Genomic DNA, 16,878 nt, shown 5'->3' with positions numbered 1-16,878 from the left:
AATTTATATCACTGTCTGTGTTTTACATTAAGTGACTTGTACCATAAATTGGGATATTTCGGACGTGGTCATATTTTGGCTTATTTGGCGTTTGGTATGAAAGTGCCAAAATTAAACACACCAAAATTTGGCTACGAATTTAATTGTTAGTATATAATGATCAATACATCTACATGCCATTCATTAGGTATGTGAACACATACTCGCAGGTAAATTGCTTGATCATGTTACATAAACATACATTTAAGGTATATGTGCTGTCAACCAGAAAAATAATGTTACCTGTGCGGGTCTTTCTTTTGTGCAAACATGTATATAATTAGATGTGACTATTAATCACTTCTAAAGAAGACCAATATTTCAAAGGGTTGTCTGTATCGATAAGGCTCTCAAAACCAATCACGTCGGTTTTTCATTGTTGCTGGATCTATGTGCAAAGTGAATCATCACAATGTTTTTCTTTTATCAAATCAACTTATGCGCCAAAATTTTACATGACATAGGGAAACTCTAAATTGAAATGTACCAAAAGTTAACAACCCTATTTTGATACAAAAACGCCAAATTTTCCAAGTAGCAAAATATCCCAATTTACGGTAGCCAATTTATATCACTGTCTGTGCTCTCCATAGCTACTGTTGCAGCGGAAAAGATATCACCTTCTAAAAGGCGTCAGAAGGTGATATCTTTTCCGCTACAACAGTAGCTATGCTCTCCATTGACTACTAGACTACCAGTAGTCATCTTTCATAACAAAACATGTACATACCCATCAGAGACATTCAGTGCAAATGGCCTGTGTTCGATTTTAGTCCCATAGTAAACAATGGGAGTTATTTATTTTGTGACTTTTACAAAAAAAAAATAAGACAAGAAGTTTCTCTTGAGTATTCAATTAATAAAATGATGTTATACAGGGTTATATCGATCCTGATATCATCGATAACGCTAGATATTTTTTTTTATAAAAGCCATACTACTAAAACATACGAGAAATAATTAGATCAAAGGAAACAAAATACATGGTATGTACAGGTCGATACATTTAGCATATGTCTTAATGATTGAGCGTACCAGTCTTGGTCATTGAATTTCCCAGGCACAATTTCGTGTGCCACCACAGGTGTGTGTGCAGGTGGTCCGGGTTTGGCGCCCTTGTCGGCCCTTGATTTTGAAACGGCTGCTCTCGACATTATGTAAGGTATGGAATCTACACGTAGAGTAACTCAGCCAATTCCAGCAATAGTGACTGTCACATACACATAGCCGCTTAAGTAATATCTACATGTTTGTTGATGTTTCCTGCTTAACGTTTACCGTCCTCCATGATAGCGGATGTTTGCGTATCCATAGCGACGAGTAATCTCGTTAAAGCGATAACTTTTATTCGAAATGTATATTGTTACAATACCACATGAAACTGAAACTTTATTTTTTTCGATATTCTATTTTCTGTCGCTTTGCAAAATTTATTAATTCCGTTAAATTAGCTTTTTGTGAAAGTTTTTTAGCTAGTCACGTGATTAACAAGCAGAATTCAATATGGAGGACGACTAACGTTGCGCTTGGATCGGGGTCTTTTGTTGTGTTATTATCTTCTTTTCTGTAAGGTAAATAATTGAGCATCGAATCCCTATCAATGCAGGTAAAGCTGTGGAAGATGGTTCGCATGGGTGTAATTTTAACTTTTGTATTGTGTTATTAGAGGACACCATGGTGAGCTTAATGTCTTCTTTTCGTCTGTACGTTGTCCGTCGTCCGTCGGCCGTGCCTGTCAGTCCCGTCCGTAAAGTTTCTTCTGCCATAACCGCTGGTCGGAAACAAAAATAATTTATGAGCATGTTGGGGCGAATCCCTAATGTCCATTTAAACGGTGGGATAGAAGTTCATCCTTATAGCAAAATTGTTATTTGTGGGGCGGGGCCCAAAGGGGTCACAAATATGAAACCAATAAGCCATCCATAATGCTAATGGTATGTTTCAAAATTGATTCTCTCATCAATTTGGCTTATTTGCGCCATGACTTCCTTCTCTGAAACTAAGCATGGAGATTATAATTATTGTTATGGTAGTTACAAATGGCTGGGGGCCTGTTGTGTTTGGACTTGAGTCACCGGTATCACTTACAAATGTAAACATTGAAATATGACAACACAGGTAAGCTGTGTTGGTGAAGATGGTCATCATCTGCATGAAGTTGTGTAATTTTAACTTTAAAGTTATGCCCAAACATATTTTCACTTTTCACAAATTAACCTGAAGGGTAGACCAGTCTACTGCCACACTTTTTTTTTTTTTTTTTACAAAAATGGAGCTACCCATGATCAGTAGGCCTACTGCATCTTCGCTAGCCAAGCCACTTCGTGGAGTGTAACGTAATCAGAAGTCTTGGTTAGCGAAGACGGGTCCAGAAATAGCCCCTATACTCTCAATTATCTTCAACCAATCTCTCCTATCTGGATCTGTTCCTACTGACTGGAGGCTAGCGCATGTCGCCCCAATTTATAAAAAAGGCAATAAGATCAACCCTGAAAACTATAGACCTATATCACTTACCTGTATATGTAGTAAGCTGTTAAAGCACATCGTGGTTAGTAATATCATGAACCATGCAGATACTCACAACATCCTGTATCCACTACAGCACGGTTTCCACATGTCACTATCATGCAAAACCCAATAAATAGAATTCATTGATGATGTTACTAAACATGTAGACCAAGGCAAACAGACTGATGTACTTATAATGGATTTCTCCAAGGCTTTTGATAAGGTGAGTCATTCTCTCCTATGTCACAAGTTGTGGTACTATGGAATCAATGACAAGGTTAACACCTGGAGTGAGAATTTCTTACATAATAGAAAGCAGGCTGTTATAGTAGAAGGTGAAAGATCTGGTTACATAGATGTCAAGTATGGAGTCCCTCAGTCTTAGGTCCTTCCCTCTTCTTATGTTACATCTATGACATACCAACTGGCCTTAATTCCACCGTACGCCTTTTTGCAGATGACACCATTGCATACATGACAATAAAATCCACACATGATGCGAAATGCCTACAAGAAGACCTTATAGTAGACCGTCCCTTCTGTGACGTCATACGTTTGTTACGTCGCTATCCGAATCCCAGCAAACGCAATTTATTTCTCCGTACCCATCTATTACAACGTTACTCGCTTCTGAAATTGGCATTGGAGCAAGTATTTCGTAAAACTAACAAGGGTAAATGAATAACATAAAACGTTGAAAAGTGCTACAGATTCGCCTATTTTTTTAACATTTTCAGGCCAAAATTTAAGGGGTATTAGGAAGCAAATCGGTCATAATTTAAAAAATAATGCGATGAGGTATATCTTTTATTGGCTTTTCGTATTGCAAATAATCCAATCTTCATGGAAATTCTAAAAAATAGATTTTTCTTGAGATCATTTTTTCAGAAAAAAAGAAAACATGACTATTTTGATGCAATTTTCACTAAAATTGGGTCTGGACTTAATTTTAAAATAACGATATTTCGTTTTATTGTGGAAAGCCCAGCTTATTTGATATAGTTATGAATTCTGTAACACCTACTGAAGGTATGAACATAGCTGTTACAGGCATATTATTTATATATAAAGGGATGATACAGGGAGGAAATATTATTTATTTAAAAATCCTTAAAATCCGGATTGTTAAGTCATTTTTACATATCTTTAAGCAACCCTAGAAGAAAAATTAACCCGGTGACATATGATTTTTATGCGGTTTTTGTGATCATTGTGTACCTAAAATCAAAATATCAAAAAATGAACGAAATCCATGAGAGGAAACCAGAAGGGACAGTCAACCTTAATAAACTTGCCAAATGGGAGAAGTCTTGGGAAATGTCATTCCACCCAGACAAATGCAACATCCTTTCAATAACAAATAACAAACAGGCCATTCATCACAAATACATCCTACACCAGAAAGAATTACAACATATAGACAAAGCCAAATACCTAGGCATTACAATTCAATCAAACCTGAAATGTGAATCCCATATATCAAACATCTGTGGAAAAGCCAACTCCACCCTGGGCTTTCTCCATAGAAACTTCAAGATCGGCTCTACCTCTATTAAAGAACAGGCCTATAAGACCCTTGTTAGACCATCATTAGAGTACGCCTACTCAGTATGGGACCCTTATAATAAATCAGACATCAGTAAAATTGAAATGGTACAAAGAAGAGCACCAAGATTTGTCACCAACAAACACCTCCAGTGTTGGTGACATGATACAACATCTAAACTGGCGCTCTCTTGAACACTGTAGGAAAGACATGCGACTAACCATGCTTCATAAAATAACACATAATAAAATAAACATTAGAAAAGACTTACTCGACACAAATTCTCTCAAACCCTTCAACTACAGCATTCAAATCAGCAATCCTTTCTGCCTATTAAACTTTTTTTTTTTTTTTTTCACTCACTCAATTTGACATAGACTTCAGCTTGATGAAGGTGGTCAATATGATGTAGATGTAGATAGATGTACTGTATCAGGTCGTGGAAAACCACCAACTTGCAAATTCATACACAAACTAAGAGTATTATACCGCAATTGCAGTATGGATTTGTTACTAAAAATAGATGAAATTACTTTAAAATCAACTTTTCCCAAATATTTTCACCTATCGCATTTAATAAAGCATGAAACATAACACAAATGCAAAGTTAGATTTATTTTCATGTCGGAAATTGGACTATGATACTAAAGTTTGTGTATAATACGCAAGTTGGTGGTTTTCCCCGACCTGTGTATACAGAAGGCAAAAACTAATTATCTCTGACATGGTTATAATTATGTGTACAGTTAAAGTTTAAACTTTCAGAACCTTTTGGTTTGGGCAGTGTTTGGTATATATATTGAATTAATAATATCATACCGTGCATTCCATTAGCGGATTAATATTTGCACAATATTTGATAATGTATTTGCATACATTTTTGACAATAATATATATATGGGACATTTATTTTTAGGCATACAGTCTTACTACATGAACATGTACTTGAAAATGTATTCATTTATTGTGTTTAAATGTTTTAGGTTTGAAAATTGAAAAGTGCAGGTAAAGAACCCATCACAGAGTGTGATATGATTAGGTGATCCCTGGCCCAATTAAACAACAAAAAGGCGTCGTCATGCATGGAGGAGGCGGAATGATGCTTGTAAATGGACAGGGATATGGTTCAACAAAGAAGTATGGAACAGGTAAAAATGTCAAATATCATGCAGTCAGTCAGTCTAAAGTCTATTATCATCAGTGAACGGACATGAAAAAGGGTGTGGGAGTGCCCCAAAAATTGTTTTAAAGTTAACAGATGCCAACAATATGGGAGACATATGTACAATATAAAAAGTGTATTTTTGTATTGGAATTGTGTGTACCATTTTTTAGCTCGCCTATTCGAAGAGTAGGGGGAGCTAATGTTGTCACCCTGGCGTTGGCGTCAGCGTTGGCGTCGCATTTCACGTTAAAGTTTTTGAGCAAGTTTCTGTTTCGTCAATTGTTTAAGCTTAAGTCATCATAAATGTTAATGATTTTTTTCCCTAATGTGTATGGATGCTGAACGTGATAATACAACCAATTTGGGGCCCTTTAGGGGTTTTTTGGAGTCTGTTAATTTGTCATATTTCCATGTTAAAGTTTTTGAGCAAGTTTCTATTTTGTCTATTGTTTAAGCTTAAGTCATCATAAATGTTTATGATTTTATTTTCCTAATGTGTATGGATGCTGAACATGATAATACAACCAATTTGGGGCCCTTTAGGGGGTTTTTGAGTCTGTTAATTTGTCATATTTCCATGTTAAAGTTTTTGAGCAAGTTTCTATTTTGTCTATTGTTTAAGCTTAAGTCATCATAAATGTTTATGATTTTATTTTCCTAATGTGTATGGATGCTGAACGTGATAATACAACCAATTTGGGGCCCTTTAGGGGGTTTTTGAGTCTGTTAATTTGTCATATTTCCATGTTAAAGTTTTTGAGCAAGTTTCTATTTTGTCTATTGTTTAAGCATAAGTCATCATAAATGTTTATGATTTTATTTTCCTAATGTGTATGGATGCTGAACGTGATAATACAACCAATTTGGGGCCCTTTAGGGGTTTTTTGGAGTCTGTTAATTTGTCATATTTCTATGTTTAAATAGTAAATACTTGAACATCAACTTCTTCTGAATAGGCGAGCTTTGCTGTTCTCCAACAGCTCTTGTTTTCTCTTTACAATGACTTAAAAATAATTTCTGACCAATTTTCTTCAAACTTGGTAAAATTATTATCTTAATTAAAGGCTTGGTCAAATTTAAATTGCCTCATAATGTGTCAGATGTTATTTTTTAGCTCCTCAGTTTATATTTTTTTGCTTTTCTGTTTGTTGATTTGCTGCAGCATTCCATAATTTCATCAACTTTCCATAAACTTTGTAGTATTATTATAGTAGCTTTAAGGGTTCAGTGAAATTCTATTACTGCTCATCAGCTTTCATAAGACTTAACTTTTTGGACTCCAGACACAGAGTTTGTAGGAGTATGTTTGTTCATTTTTTCAGACTCCAAAGCAAAAAATCATTATATGGACAATGTACGACGCATGAGACAAATACAACGGAAAAGTAAGGAGCGAGAGGCAGAGAGCAACAAACCAGTTAAGGCATTATGGAAGTCAGACAAGTATCGCGACATTCAGTCCCGGATCAAGGGGGATATTGAGGTGAGTAGCTGTTTGTCTTTTGGTCCAAACAAACTGAAACTGGAGAGGAGTACAATAGGCTATGTCTGATGTCCAATCCTACTGACATTTACCACCTTGTGTCAATAAAATATTTGAAAATAGAACTGAAAATGGGTTCCGATGTACTCATAATTTATATTATTGATTTTCAAGGGAAGACTTTTATATAGGGAATGGAGGAGTTGACAATTTAATTTATTGATTACATTTTTCTTCATAAAAAAGTTTCTATTAGAATAAACAATTGTAAAGTTATTGATATCAAATTGTTCTTTGAGTTCATGGCACTAATAATAGTGAGAGATCAAAATAATAATAACAATTTACCAAATCAAAATTGTTTGGTTATTTCAGCGTGAACCAGACGCACCAAGACCACATTCAGCCTGCTTTACCAGGGCTCATTCCCGGTCAGGCCCATCTGTCAAGTTTTCATCTCGTCCCAGTACTCCAGAAATCAATGTACCTGATGAGAAACGTACAGTTCCGCGTGCAAGCTCTGCAACAGATGTAAGTTTCCAATACAGAATAGGTTAAGAATTAACTATTTTTCCATCAAGAAAGTGTAAATAGCAGTAGGCTTTTGATTTGATCTCTTTGTAAATCTAAAAGAATAATTCAAGGAATTTTTTCAAGATTATTTTGTTGACTGGTAATGGAATTCTATGTATGTTTGTGTTAAAAGATAATTGAAATTAAAGGACTTTTCATTATACACATTATTTTTGTCAGGTCAAGATGACAAGAAATAACTTTGACTTCATCAAGATTAATGGTGTGAATGCCAGGAGGGTGCCAGTGGTCAGAAGTCCGAGTCTTACTGCACTGGATGACCTCAAGAAGAGTAGAGAGGAGGAGTTCTCACAGAGGCACAAATATGGGGAGGTTCCTAAATAGTAAGTGTTTGGAAAGATCAGAGGCAAAAATATGGAGAGGTTCCTAAATAGTAAGTATTTAGAAAGATCAGAGACACAAATATGGAGAGTTTCCTAAATAGTAAGTGTTTGGAAAGATCAGAGACACAAATATGGGGAGGTTCCTAAATAGATGTTTGGAAAGATCAGAGACACATATATGGGGAGGTTCCTAAATAGTAGATTTTTGAAAGATCAGAGACACAAATATGGGGGATTTCCTAAATAGTAGGTGTTTGGAAAGATCAGAGGCACAAAAATGGGGGGTTTCCTAAATAGTAGGTGTTCAGAAAGATCAGAGACACATATATTGGGAGGTTCCTAAATAGTAAGTGTTTGGATCAGAGACACAAATATGGGGAGGTTCCTAAATAGTAAGTGTTTTGAATGATCAGAGACACAAATATGGGGAGGTTCCTAAATAGTAAGTGTTTGGAGAGATCAGAGACACAAATATGGGGAGGTTCCGAAATAGTAAGTGTTTGGAAAGATCAGAGACACAAATATGGGGAGGTTCCTAAATAGTAGGGTTTTGAAAGATCAGAGGCACAAATATGGGGAGGTTCCTAAATAGTACAGTTTGGAAAGATCAGAGGCACAAATATGGGGAGGTTCCTAAAGAGTAGGTGTTTTGAAAGATCAGAGACACAAATATAGGGAGGTTCCTAAATAGTAGGTGTTTGGAAAGATCAGAAGCACAAATATGGGGAGGTTCCTAAATAGTAGGTGTTATGAAAGATCAGGGGCACAAATATAGGGAGGTTCCTAAAAAGCTAGTGTTTGGAAAGATCAGAGGCACAAATATGGGGAGGTTCCTAAATAGTAGGTGTTTGGACAGATCAGAAGCACAAATTTGGGGAGGTTCCTAAATAGTAGGTGCTTGGAAAGATCAGAGACACATATATGGGGAGGTTCCTAAATAGTAGGGGTTCAGAAAGATCAGAGACACATATATGGGGGGTTTCCTAAATAGCAGGTGTTTGGAAAGATTAGAGGCACAAATATGGGGAGGTTCCTAAATAGTAGGTGTTTGGAAAGATCAGAGGCACAAATATGGGGAGGTTCCTAAATAGTAGGTGTTTGGAAAGATTAGAGGCACAAATATGGGGGGTTTCCTAAATAGTAAGTGTTTTGAAAGATCAGAAGCACAAATATGGGGAGGTTCCTAAATAGTAGAGTTTTGAAAGATCAGAGACACAAATAAGGGGGGTTTCCTAAATAGTAGGTGTTTGGAAAGATCAGAGGCACAAATATGGGGAGGTTCCTAAATAGTAGAGTTTTGAAAGATCAGAGACATAAATAAGGGGGGGTTCCTAAATAGTAGGTGTTTGGAAAGATCAGAGGCACAAATATGGGGAGGTTCCTAAATAGTAGGTGTTTGGAAAGATCAGAAGCACAAATATGGGGAGGTTCCTAAATAGAAGAGTTTTGAAAGATCAGAGACACAAATATGGGGGGTTTCCTAAATAGTAGGTGTTTTGAAAGATCAGAGGCACAAATATGGGGAGGTTCCTAAATAGTAAGTGTTTGGAAAGATCAGAGGCACAAATATGGGGAGGTTCCTAAATAGTAGGTGTTTGGAAAGATCAGAGACACATATATGGGGAGGTTCCTAAATAGTAAGTGTTTGGAAAGATCAGAGACACATATATGGGGAGGTTCCTAAATAGTAGAGTTTGGACAGATCAGAGTCACAAATATGGGGAGTTTCCTAAATAGTAGGTGTTTGGAAAGATCAGAGACACAAATAAGGGGAGGTTCCTAAATAGTAGGTGTTTGAAAAGATTAGATGCACAAATATGGGGAGGTTCCTAAAAAGTAGGTGTTTGGACAGATCAGAGACCCATATATGGGGAGGCTCCTGCTTCCATGAGCTTTTGTTGTAAAACTAGTTTGAGGTCAAGTGATTAAAATGTCTACCACTAGTCCTCCACTTCTGAAAGAAAAGTAACTTGTGGCATATCCGTAATGAAATTAGAATGTGTTAACATGATAAATTACATATTTAATTAGAATGTGTTAACATGATAAATTACATATTTAATTAGAATGTGTTAACATGATAAATTACATATTTAATTAGAATGTGTTAACATGATAAATTACATATTTAATTAGAATGTGTTAACATGATAAATTACATATTTAATTAGAATGTGTTAACATGATAAATTACATATTTAATTAGAATGTGTTAACATGATAAATTACATGTTTAATTAGAATGTGTTAACATGATAAATTACATGTTTAATTAGAATCTGTTAACATGATAAATTACATGTTTAATTAGAATGTGTTAACATGATAAATTACATGTTTAATTAGAATGTGTTAACATGATAAATTACATATTTAATTAGAATGTGTTAACATGATAAATTACATATTTGATTAGAATGTGTTAACATGATAAATTACATATTTGATTAGAATGTGTTAACATGATAAATTACATATTTGATTAGAATGTGTTAACATGATAAATTACATATTTGATTAGAATGTGTTAACATGATAAATTACATATTTAATTAGAATGTGTTAACATGATAAATTACATATTTAATTAGAATGTGTTAACATGATAAATTACATATTTAATTAGAATGTGTTAACATGATAAATTACATATTTAATTAGAATGTGTTAACATGATAAATTACATATTTAATTAGAATGTGTTAACATGATAAATTACATATTTAATTAGAATGTGTTAACATGATAAATTACATATTTAATTAGAATGTGTTAACATGATAAATTACATATTTAATTAGAATGTGTTAACATGATAAATTGCATATTTAATTAGAATGTGTTAACATGATAAATTACATATTTAATTAGAATATGTTAACATGATAAATTACATATTTAAAGAATATATATGTTAATATACTCACATAATGTTAAGTGCTACCACGGACAAATTCACTGAATAGTAAAGTGAAATGGTATTAATAGATTTCTATCTTCTCAGCCTTCAGTCACGTAAAATGCAATGGAAGAAAGACGAAGAGGACCGTGTAGCCAACATACCAGACCCTGAAATGCCTCCAGGTCACAGAGCACTGCCAGAGGCTGAACGACGCACAACACTCGATCTTCTTATAAAAAGTAGGTAGAGCGACGCGCAACACTCAATCTTCTCATAAAAAGTAAACAACGATCTTGGATTTTTCAGAGAGTACTGAAGAGGTCTAATTTCCTTAAATTAAACTTGTAGGATCCTAAGTTCTGTATATCCATTTCCGAACAAATCCAAGCACAGCATGGCAGAAAGTGGTCCGATTAAAAATTGACTTATTCATTAAGTTTCTTATGAAAATTCTAAAAAAAAATCCGAAAGGAAATGTGCTGAAGTATGTCTCTAATATTATATTGAATTTTAAGTTATAGTATGAACGAGAGTGTCAGTGCCAAATTTAACATATCGGTATTCTTTAGAATATTGAACAAAACTTGTTTTTGATTGCAGAGGAAGAAGAATTGGTTCGTGAAATGTCAGCATTGCCTTTAAGAATGGACACTTTCCGAATTCGGTCACAAAAGCAAGAAATTGAGAAAAAACTTGCAGAAGTGGATGAGGCTAAAAAGATATTTTCACGGTCAAAGGTGTTTGTGAAAGTGGACTGATAGCAACTATTTTAACTAAATTTTGTATATTTTATTGACGCCAGCTGTTTTTGTAGATAAATGTATTTATTGTGTAGGTAATATACTCACTATTTGGTTTATCAAACAGTGCAAGTAACTTTGTTATCTATGTCTACTCATGGAAAAGTGCTTGTCGACCTTGGACTAGACATAATTAAGTAGTCTCGGCTAATTAGTTGAATACCATTGGTATTATTTACAACAATTTGGCTCCCCTTCACTTCAGCTAGTGTAATAAATTCAGATTTATACTTGTAGAGGGGCACCTTTTAATTTGTTTAAAGTATATTTAATATTGAGGCAAGAACTTGAATGCTCTGGTTATGATCTTGTCTTGTGAGAAGTGCATGTCTCAGTATTTTAGTGCCTCTCTTTGCAATCGTTAAAGATAGATCATGACTGATAATTGGAGACATACCTAAGTGATAATACTATTTGAAATAGTGATGTACATTATGACCTATTTTGTATAACCGATACCATTAAAGGGACAATTCACTCAGGCTAATTCTTTTACATAACCAAGAAGCAAAATATAGCATAAATGTATTGTTCTACATTTCTTATGAAACATATGACAAGAAATAGTGACAAATTCCACGTCATTGTTAAGTATTTTAATTGATACCATTGAAATTACAAATCGTTGATCAATACAATAAAGCAGGTGCATGGATACGCTGTACCCGAGTCAAAGTCACGTACGTTAAACAAATGAACTACATAACCGCTGAGGAGGTGATAAAATGATTTTTAGGCAAATCAATTCAACTAATAAGGTAAACACACTACTGTCAGAGCGATTTGAGCAGTTCTAGACAAAAGTTGCATTACTTTACGAGCAAGGAACAGGGTTCGGCACACAAGACGTTTGACCACAATGTGTAATGGCGGACAGCGAGCGAGTTTGAATATTTCACACACATTTCACCACCATGGGCTTTTCTGGCATATCACAGTAAAACCGACTGATCTAATTTCCATTAGAACTGGGTTTTTTCCAATATATGTACAAATTTTAATGTTCTCTTAGACCGAATTGTCCCTTTAAAGAACTTGAGTATGTTTCTCTTATTTCCTGTCCATACTAACCTATTGTTGTTGAAAAATACCTGAATTTTTTTCTTCCCTTGGAGGGTAACATATGACGGGTTTAACTTAAAGTTGAAGTAAATCATTTTCACTATCAGGCTTATCCTTGTATGCACAGGTATTACCTTGAACACAATGTGTTTTGTAGCAGACCTCTGTTTATGGGAGGATGTATTTTTAACTCAGCTAAAACTAAAAAAGTACCATTTATTTAATCATGGTGTTAAAGAAATATAGACATAAATATATATCATTCAAAAGACAGACAAGTTAATGTATTTTTCATTCTTTCACTTTCATATTTGTTTTCTCGTATATTAATTTATAGTAACAGACAGAAATGAATTTGTGTATTTGTTCCGACTGTCCAGTAAAAATGTTTTTTTATTTATATATATTATGACTTGTTACCTGATGTCTTGTCCTCATAGTTTATATACCATTCTTTCTTTAATTTCCAGTATTTGTATACGGCTGTAATCTATGTCGATTAATACATACCAAGTAGTATATATTACAAGAGCTTTTAGAGGAGGATCTTTGGAGACGTCAAGCTTCTTTTTGAGATCTGAATATTTGTTTTACATTTCTCAAAGAAAATTACTTATATTCTATATGTATCTGTGGACGTTCTCAATACATTCCTAAATCTGTTTATATTGATTCTTGTAGTTCATTGGTTGTTGAGCGTTATTGACCAACGAATTATTATAATGTGAATGTAATCTTAATTGTTGAGACTTACAGCAAATGAAATTTATGATATTAAAGTAGTGGAACTGTTACCTGTTGTTTTAGTCTGTCATTTTTAGCTCACCTGGCCCAAAGGGCTGGTGAGTTTATGTCATGGTGTCAGTACCAAGAGTGATGTTCCACGCAGTAAGTACCAAGACCGATGTTCCACTCTGTCAGTACCAAGAGCGATGTTCCACTCTGTCAGTACCAAGAGCGATGTTCCACTCTGTCAGTACCAAGAGTGATGTTCCACTCAGTCAGTACAAAGACCGATGTTCCACTCTATCAGTACCAAGAGTGATGTTCCACTCGGTCGGTACAAAGAGTGATGTTCCACTCGGTCAGTACCAAGAATGATGTTCCACTCAGTCAGTATCAAGAGTGATGTTCCTCTCAGTTGGTACCAAGAGTGATGTTCCACTCCGTCAGTACCAAGAGTGATGTTCCACTCCGTCAGTACCAAGAGTGATGTTCCACTCAGTAAGTACCAAGAATGATGTTCCACTCAGTCAGTACAAAGAGCGATGTTCCACTCGGTCAGTACCAAGAATGATGTTCCACTCAGTCAGTATCAAGAGTGATGTTCCACTCGGTCAGCACCAAGAGTGATGTTCCACTCGGTCAGTATCAAGAGTGATGTTCCACTTCGTCAGTACCAAGAGTGATGCTCCACTCAGTCAGTACCATGAGGGATGTTCCACTCTCCACTCGGTCAGCACCAAGAGTGATGTTCAACTCTCCACTCGGTCAGTAGCAAGAGTGATGTTCCACTCTCCGCTCGGTCAGTACCAAGAGTGGTGTTCCACTCAGTCAGTACCAAGAGTGATGTTCCACGCAGTCAGTACCAAGAGTGATGTTCCACTCAGTATCAAGAGTGATGTTCCACTCAGTCAGTATCAAGAGTGATGTTCCACTCCGTCAGAACCAAGAGTGATGCCCACCAAGATATGTCCACTCCTCAGTACAGAGTACCAAGAGTGATGTTCCACTCTCAGACCAAGAGTGATGTTCCACTCCGTCTACCGTCAGCAGTACCAAGAGTGATGTCCACTCGTCAGTACAAGTACCAGAGTGATGTTCCTCCGTCAGTACCAAGAGTGATGTCACTCGTCAGTACCAAGAGTGATGTTCCACTCTCCGGTCATATACCAAGAGTGATGTTCCACTCCGTCAGTACCAAGAGTGATGTTCCACTCCAGTCAGTACCAAGAGTGATGTTCCACTCCGTCAGTACCAAGAGTGATGTTCCACTCAGTCAGTACCAAGAGTAGAGTGGATGTTCCACTCCGTCAGTACCAAGAGTGATGTTCCACTCCGTCAGTACCAAGAGTGATGTTCCACTCGTCAGTACCAAGAGTGATGTTCCACTCGTCAGTACCAAGAGTGATGTTCCACTCTAGTCAGACCAAGAGTGATGTTCCACTCCGTCAGTACCAAGAGTGATGTTCCACTCCGTCAGTACCAAGAGTGATGTTCCACTCCGTCAGTACCAGAGTGATGTTCCAAGTACCAAGGTGATGTTCCACTCCGTCAGTATCAAGAGTGATGTTCCACTCCGTCAGAACCAAGAGTGATGCTCCACTCAGTCAGTACCAAGAGTGATGTTCCACTCGGTCAGTACCAAGAGTGATGTTCCACTCCGTCAGTACCAAGAGTGATGTTCCACTCAGTCAGTACCAAGAGTGATGTTCCACTCCGTCAGTACCAAGAGTGATGTTCCACTCCGTCAGTACCAAGAGTGATGTTCCACTCCGTCAGTACCAAGAGTGATGTTCCACTCCGTCAGTACCAAGAGTGATGTTCCACTCCGTCAGTACCAAGAGTGATGTTCCACTCAGTCAGTACCAAGAGTGATGTTCCACTCATCGTCAGTACCAAGAGTGATGTTCCACGCAGTCATGTACCAAGAGTGATGTTCCACTCCGTCAGTACCAAGAGTGATGTTCCACTCCGTCAGTACCAAGAGTGATGTTCCACTCCGTCAGTACCAAGAGTGATGTTCCACTCAGTCAGTACCAAGAGTGATGTTCCACTCAGTCAGTACCAAGAGTGATGTTCCACTCAGTCAGTACCAAGAGTGATGTTCCACTCAGTCAGTACCAAGAGTGATGTTCCACTCAGTCAGTACCAAGAGTGATGTTCCACTCCGTCAGTACCAAGAGTAATGTTCCACTCAGTCAGTACCAAGAGTGATGTTCCTCTCAGTCAGTACCAAAAGTGATGTTCCACTCTGTCAGTACCAAGAGTGATGTTCCACTCCGTCAGTACCAAGAGTGATGTTCCTCTCAGTCAGTACCAAGAGTGATGTTCCACTCCGTCAGTACCAAGAGTGATGCTCCATTCTGTCAGTACCAAGAGTGATGTTCCTCTCAGTCAGTACCAAAAGTGATGTTCCACTCCGTCAGTACCAAGAGTGATGTTCCACTCCGTCAGTAGCAAGAGTGATGTTCCACTTTCCACTCAGTCAGTACCAAGAGTGATGTTCCACTCAGTCAGTACCAAGAGTGATGTTCCACTCCGTCAGTACCAAGAGTGATGTTCCACTCTGTCAGTACCAAGAGTGATGTTCCACTCAGTCAGTACCAAGAGTGATGTTCCACTCTCGTCAGTACCAAGGTATGTTCCACTCGTCAGTACCAAGAGTGATGTTCCATCCGTCAGTACCAAGAGTGATGTTCCACTCAGTCAGTACCAAGAGTGATGTTCCACTCCGTCAGTACCAAGAGTGATGTTCCACTCGTCAGTACCAAGAGTGATGTTCCACTCGTCAGTACCAAGAGTGATGTTCCACTCCGTCAGTACCAAGAGTGATGTTCCACTCGTCAGTACCAAGAGTGATGTTCCACTCAGTCAGTACCAAGAGTGATGTTCCACTCCGTCAGTACCAAGAGTGATGTTCCACGCAGTCAGTACCAAGAGTGATGTTCCACTCAGTATCAAGAGTGATGTTCCACTCAGTCAGTATCAAGAGTGATGTTCCACTCAGTCAGTACCAAGAGTGATGTTCCACTCCGTCAGTACCAAGAGTGATGTTCCACTCCGTCAGTACCAAGAGTGATGTTCCACTCCGTCAGTACCAAGAGTGATGTTCCACTCCGTCAGTACCAAGAGTGATGTTCCACTCCGTCAGTACCAAGAGTGATGTTCCACTCCGTCAGTACCAAGAGTGATGTTCCACTCAGTCAGTACCAAGAGTGATGTTCCACTCAGTCAGTACCAAGAGTGATGTTCCACTCCGTCAGTACCAAGAGTGATGTTCCACTCCGTCAGTACCAAGAGTGATGTTCCACTCCGTCAGTACCAAGAGTGATGTTCCACTCAGTCAGTACCAAGAGTGATGTTCCACTCCGTCAGTACCAAGAGTGATGTTCCACTCCGTCAGTACCAAGAGTGATGTTCCACTCCGTCAGTACCAAGAGTGATGTTCCACTCCGTCAGTACCAAGAGTGATGTTCCACTCCGTCAGTACCAAGAGTGATGTTCCACTCCGTCAGTACCAAGAGTGATGTTCCACTCGTCAGTACCAAGAGTGATGTTCCACTCCGCAGTACCAAGAGTGATGTTCCACTCAGTATCAAGAGTGATGTTCCACTCCGTCAGTACCAAGAGTGATGTTCCACTCCGTCAGTACCAAGAGTGATGTTCCACTCAGTCAGTACCAAGAGTGATGTTCCACTCCGTCAGTACCAAGAGTGATGTTCCACTCAGT

General features: G+C 37.4%; 2 protein-coding genes across 2 annotated transcripts in view; one reads left to right on the top strand and one right to left on the bottom strand.

The window, feature by feature from the left end:
- The window catches only part of LOC138324202 (uncharacterized), a 40,197-nt gene extending 38,850 nt beyond the window's left edge, over positions 1-1,347 (bottom strand). The window contains exon 1 of the mRNA XM_069269283.1: positions 1,075-1,347. Coding sequence (XP_069125384.1) covers positions 1,075-1,193 — 119 coding nt within the window. The 5' untranslated portion in view covers positions 1,194-1,347. The remainder of the gene's footprint in view (positions 1-1,074) is intronic.
- A 173-nt stretch (positions 1,348-1,520) lies between these two features.
- On the top strand, positions 1,521-13,219 carry LOC138322667 (enkurin domain-containing protein 1-like). The gene is made up of 7 exons (XM_069266685.1): positions 1,521-1,605; positions 5,080-5,244; positions 6,584-6,744; positions 7,120-7,275; positions 7,498-7,661; positions 10,666-10,802; positions 11,164-13,219. Exons 2-7 carry the CDS (start codon positions 5,175-5,177, stop codon positions 11,319-11,321), a joined length of 846 nt encoding a protein of 281 aa, XP_069122786.1. The 5' UTR covers positions 1,521-1,605; positions 5,080-5,174; the 3' UTR covers positions 11,322-13,219.
- The last annotated feature ends 3,659 nt before the right edge of the window (positions 13,220-16,878 follow it).

Source organism: Argopecten irradians, chromosome 5 (genome assembly GCF_041381155.1).
Source record: "Argopecten irradians isolate NY chromosome 5, Ai_NY, whole genome shotgun sequence".
Lineage (NCBI taxonomy): Eukaryota > Metazoa > Mollusca > Bivalvia > Pectinida > Pectinidae > Argopecten > Argopecten irradians.
This window is presented reverse-complemented; position numbering and strand designations above follow the sequence as displayed.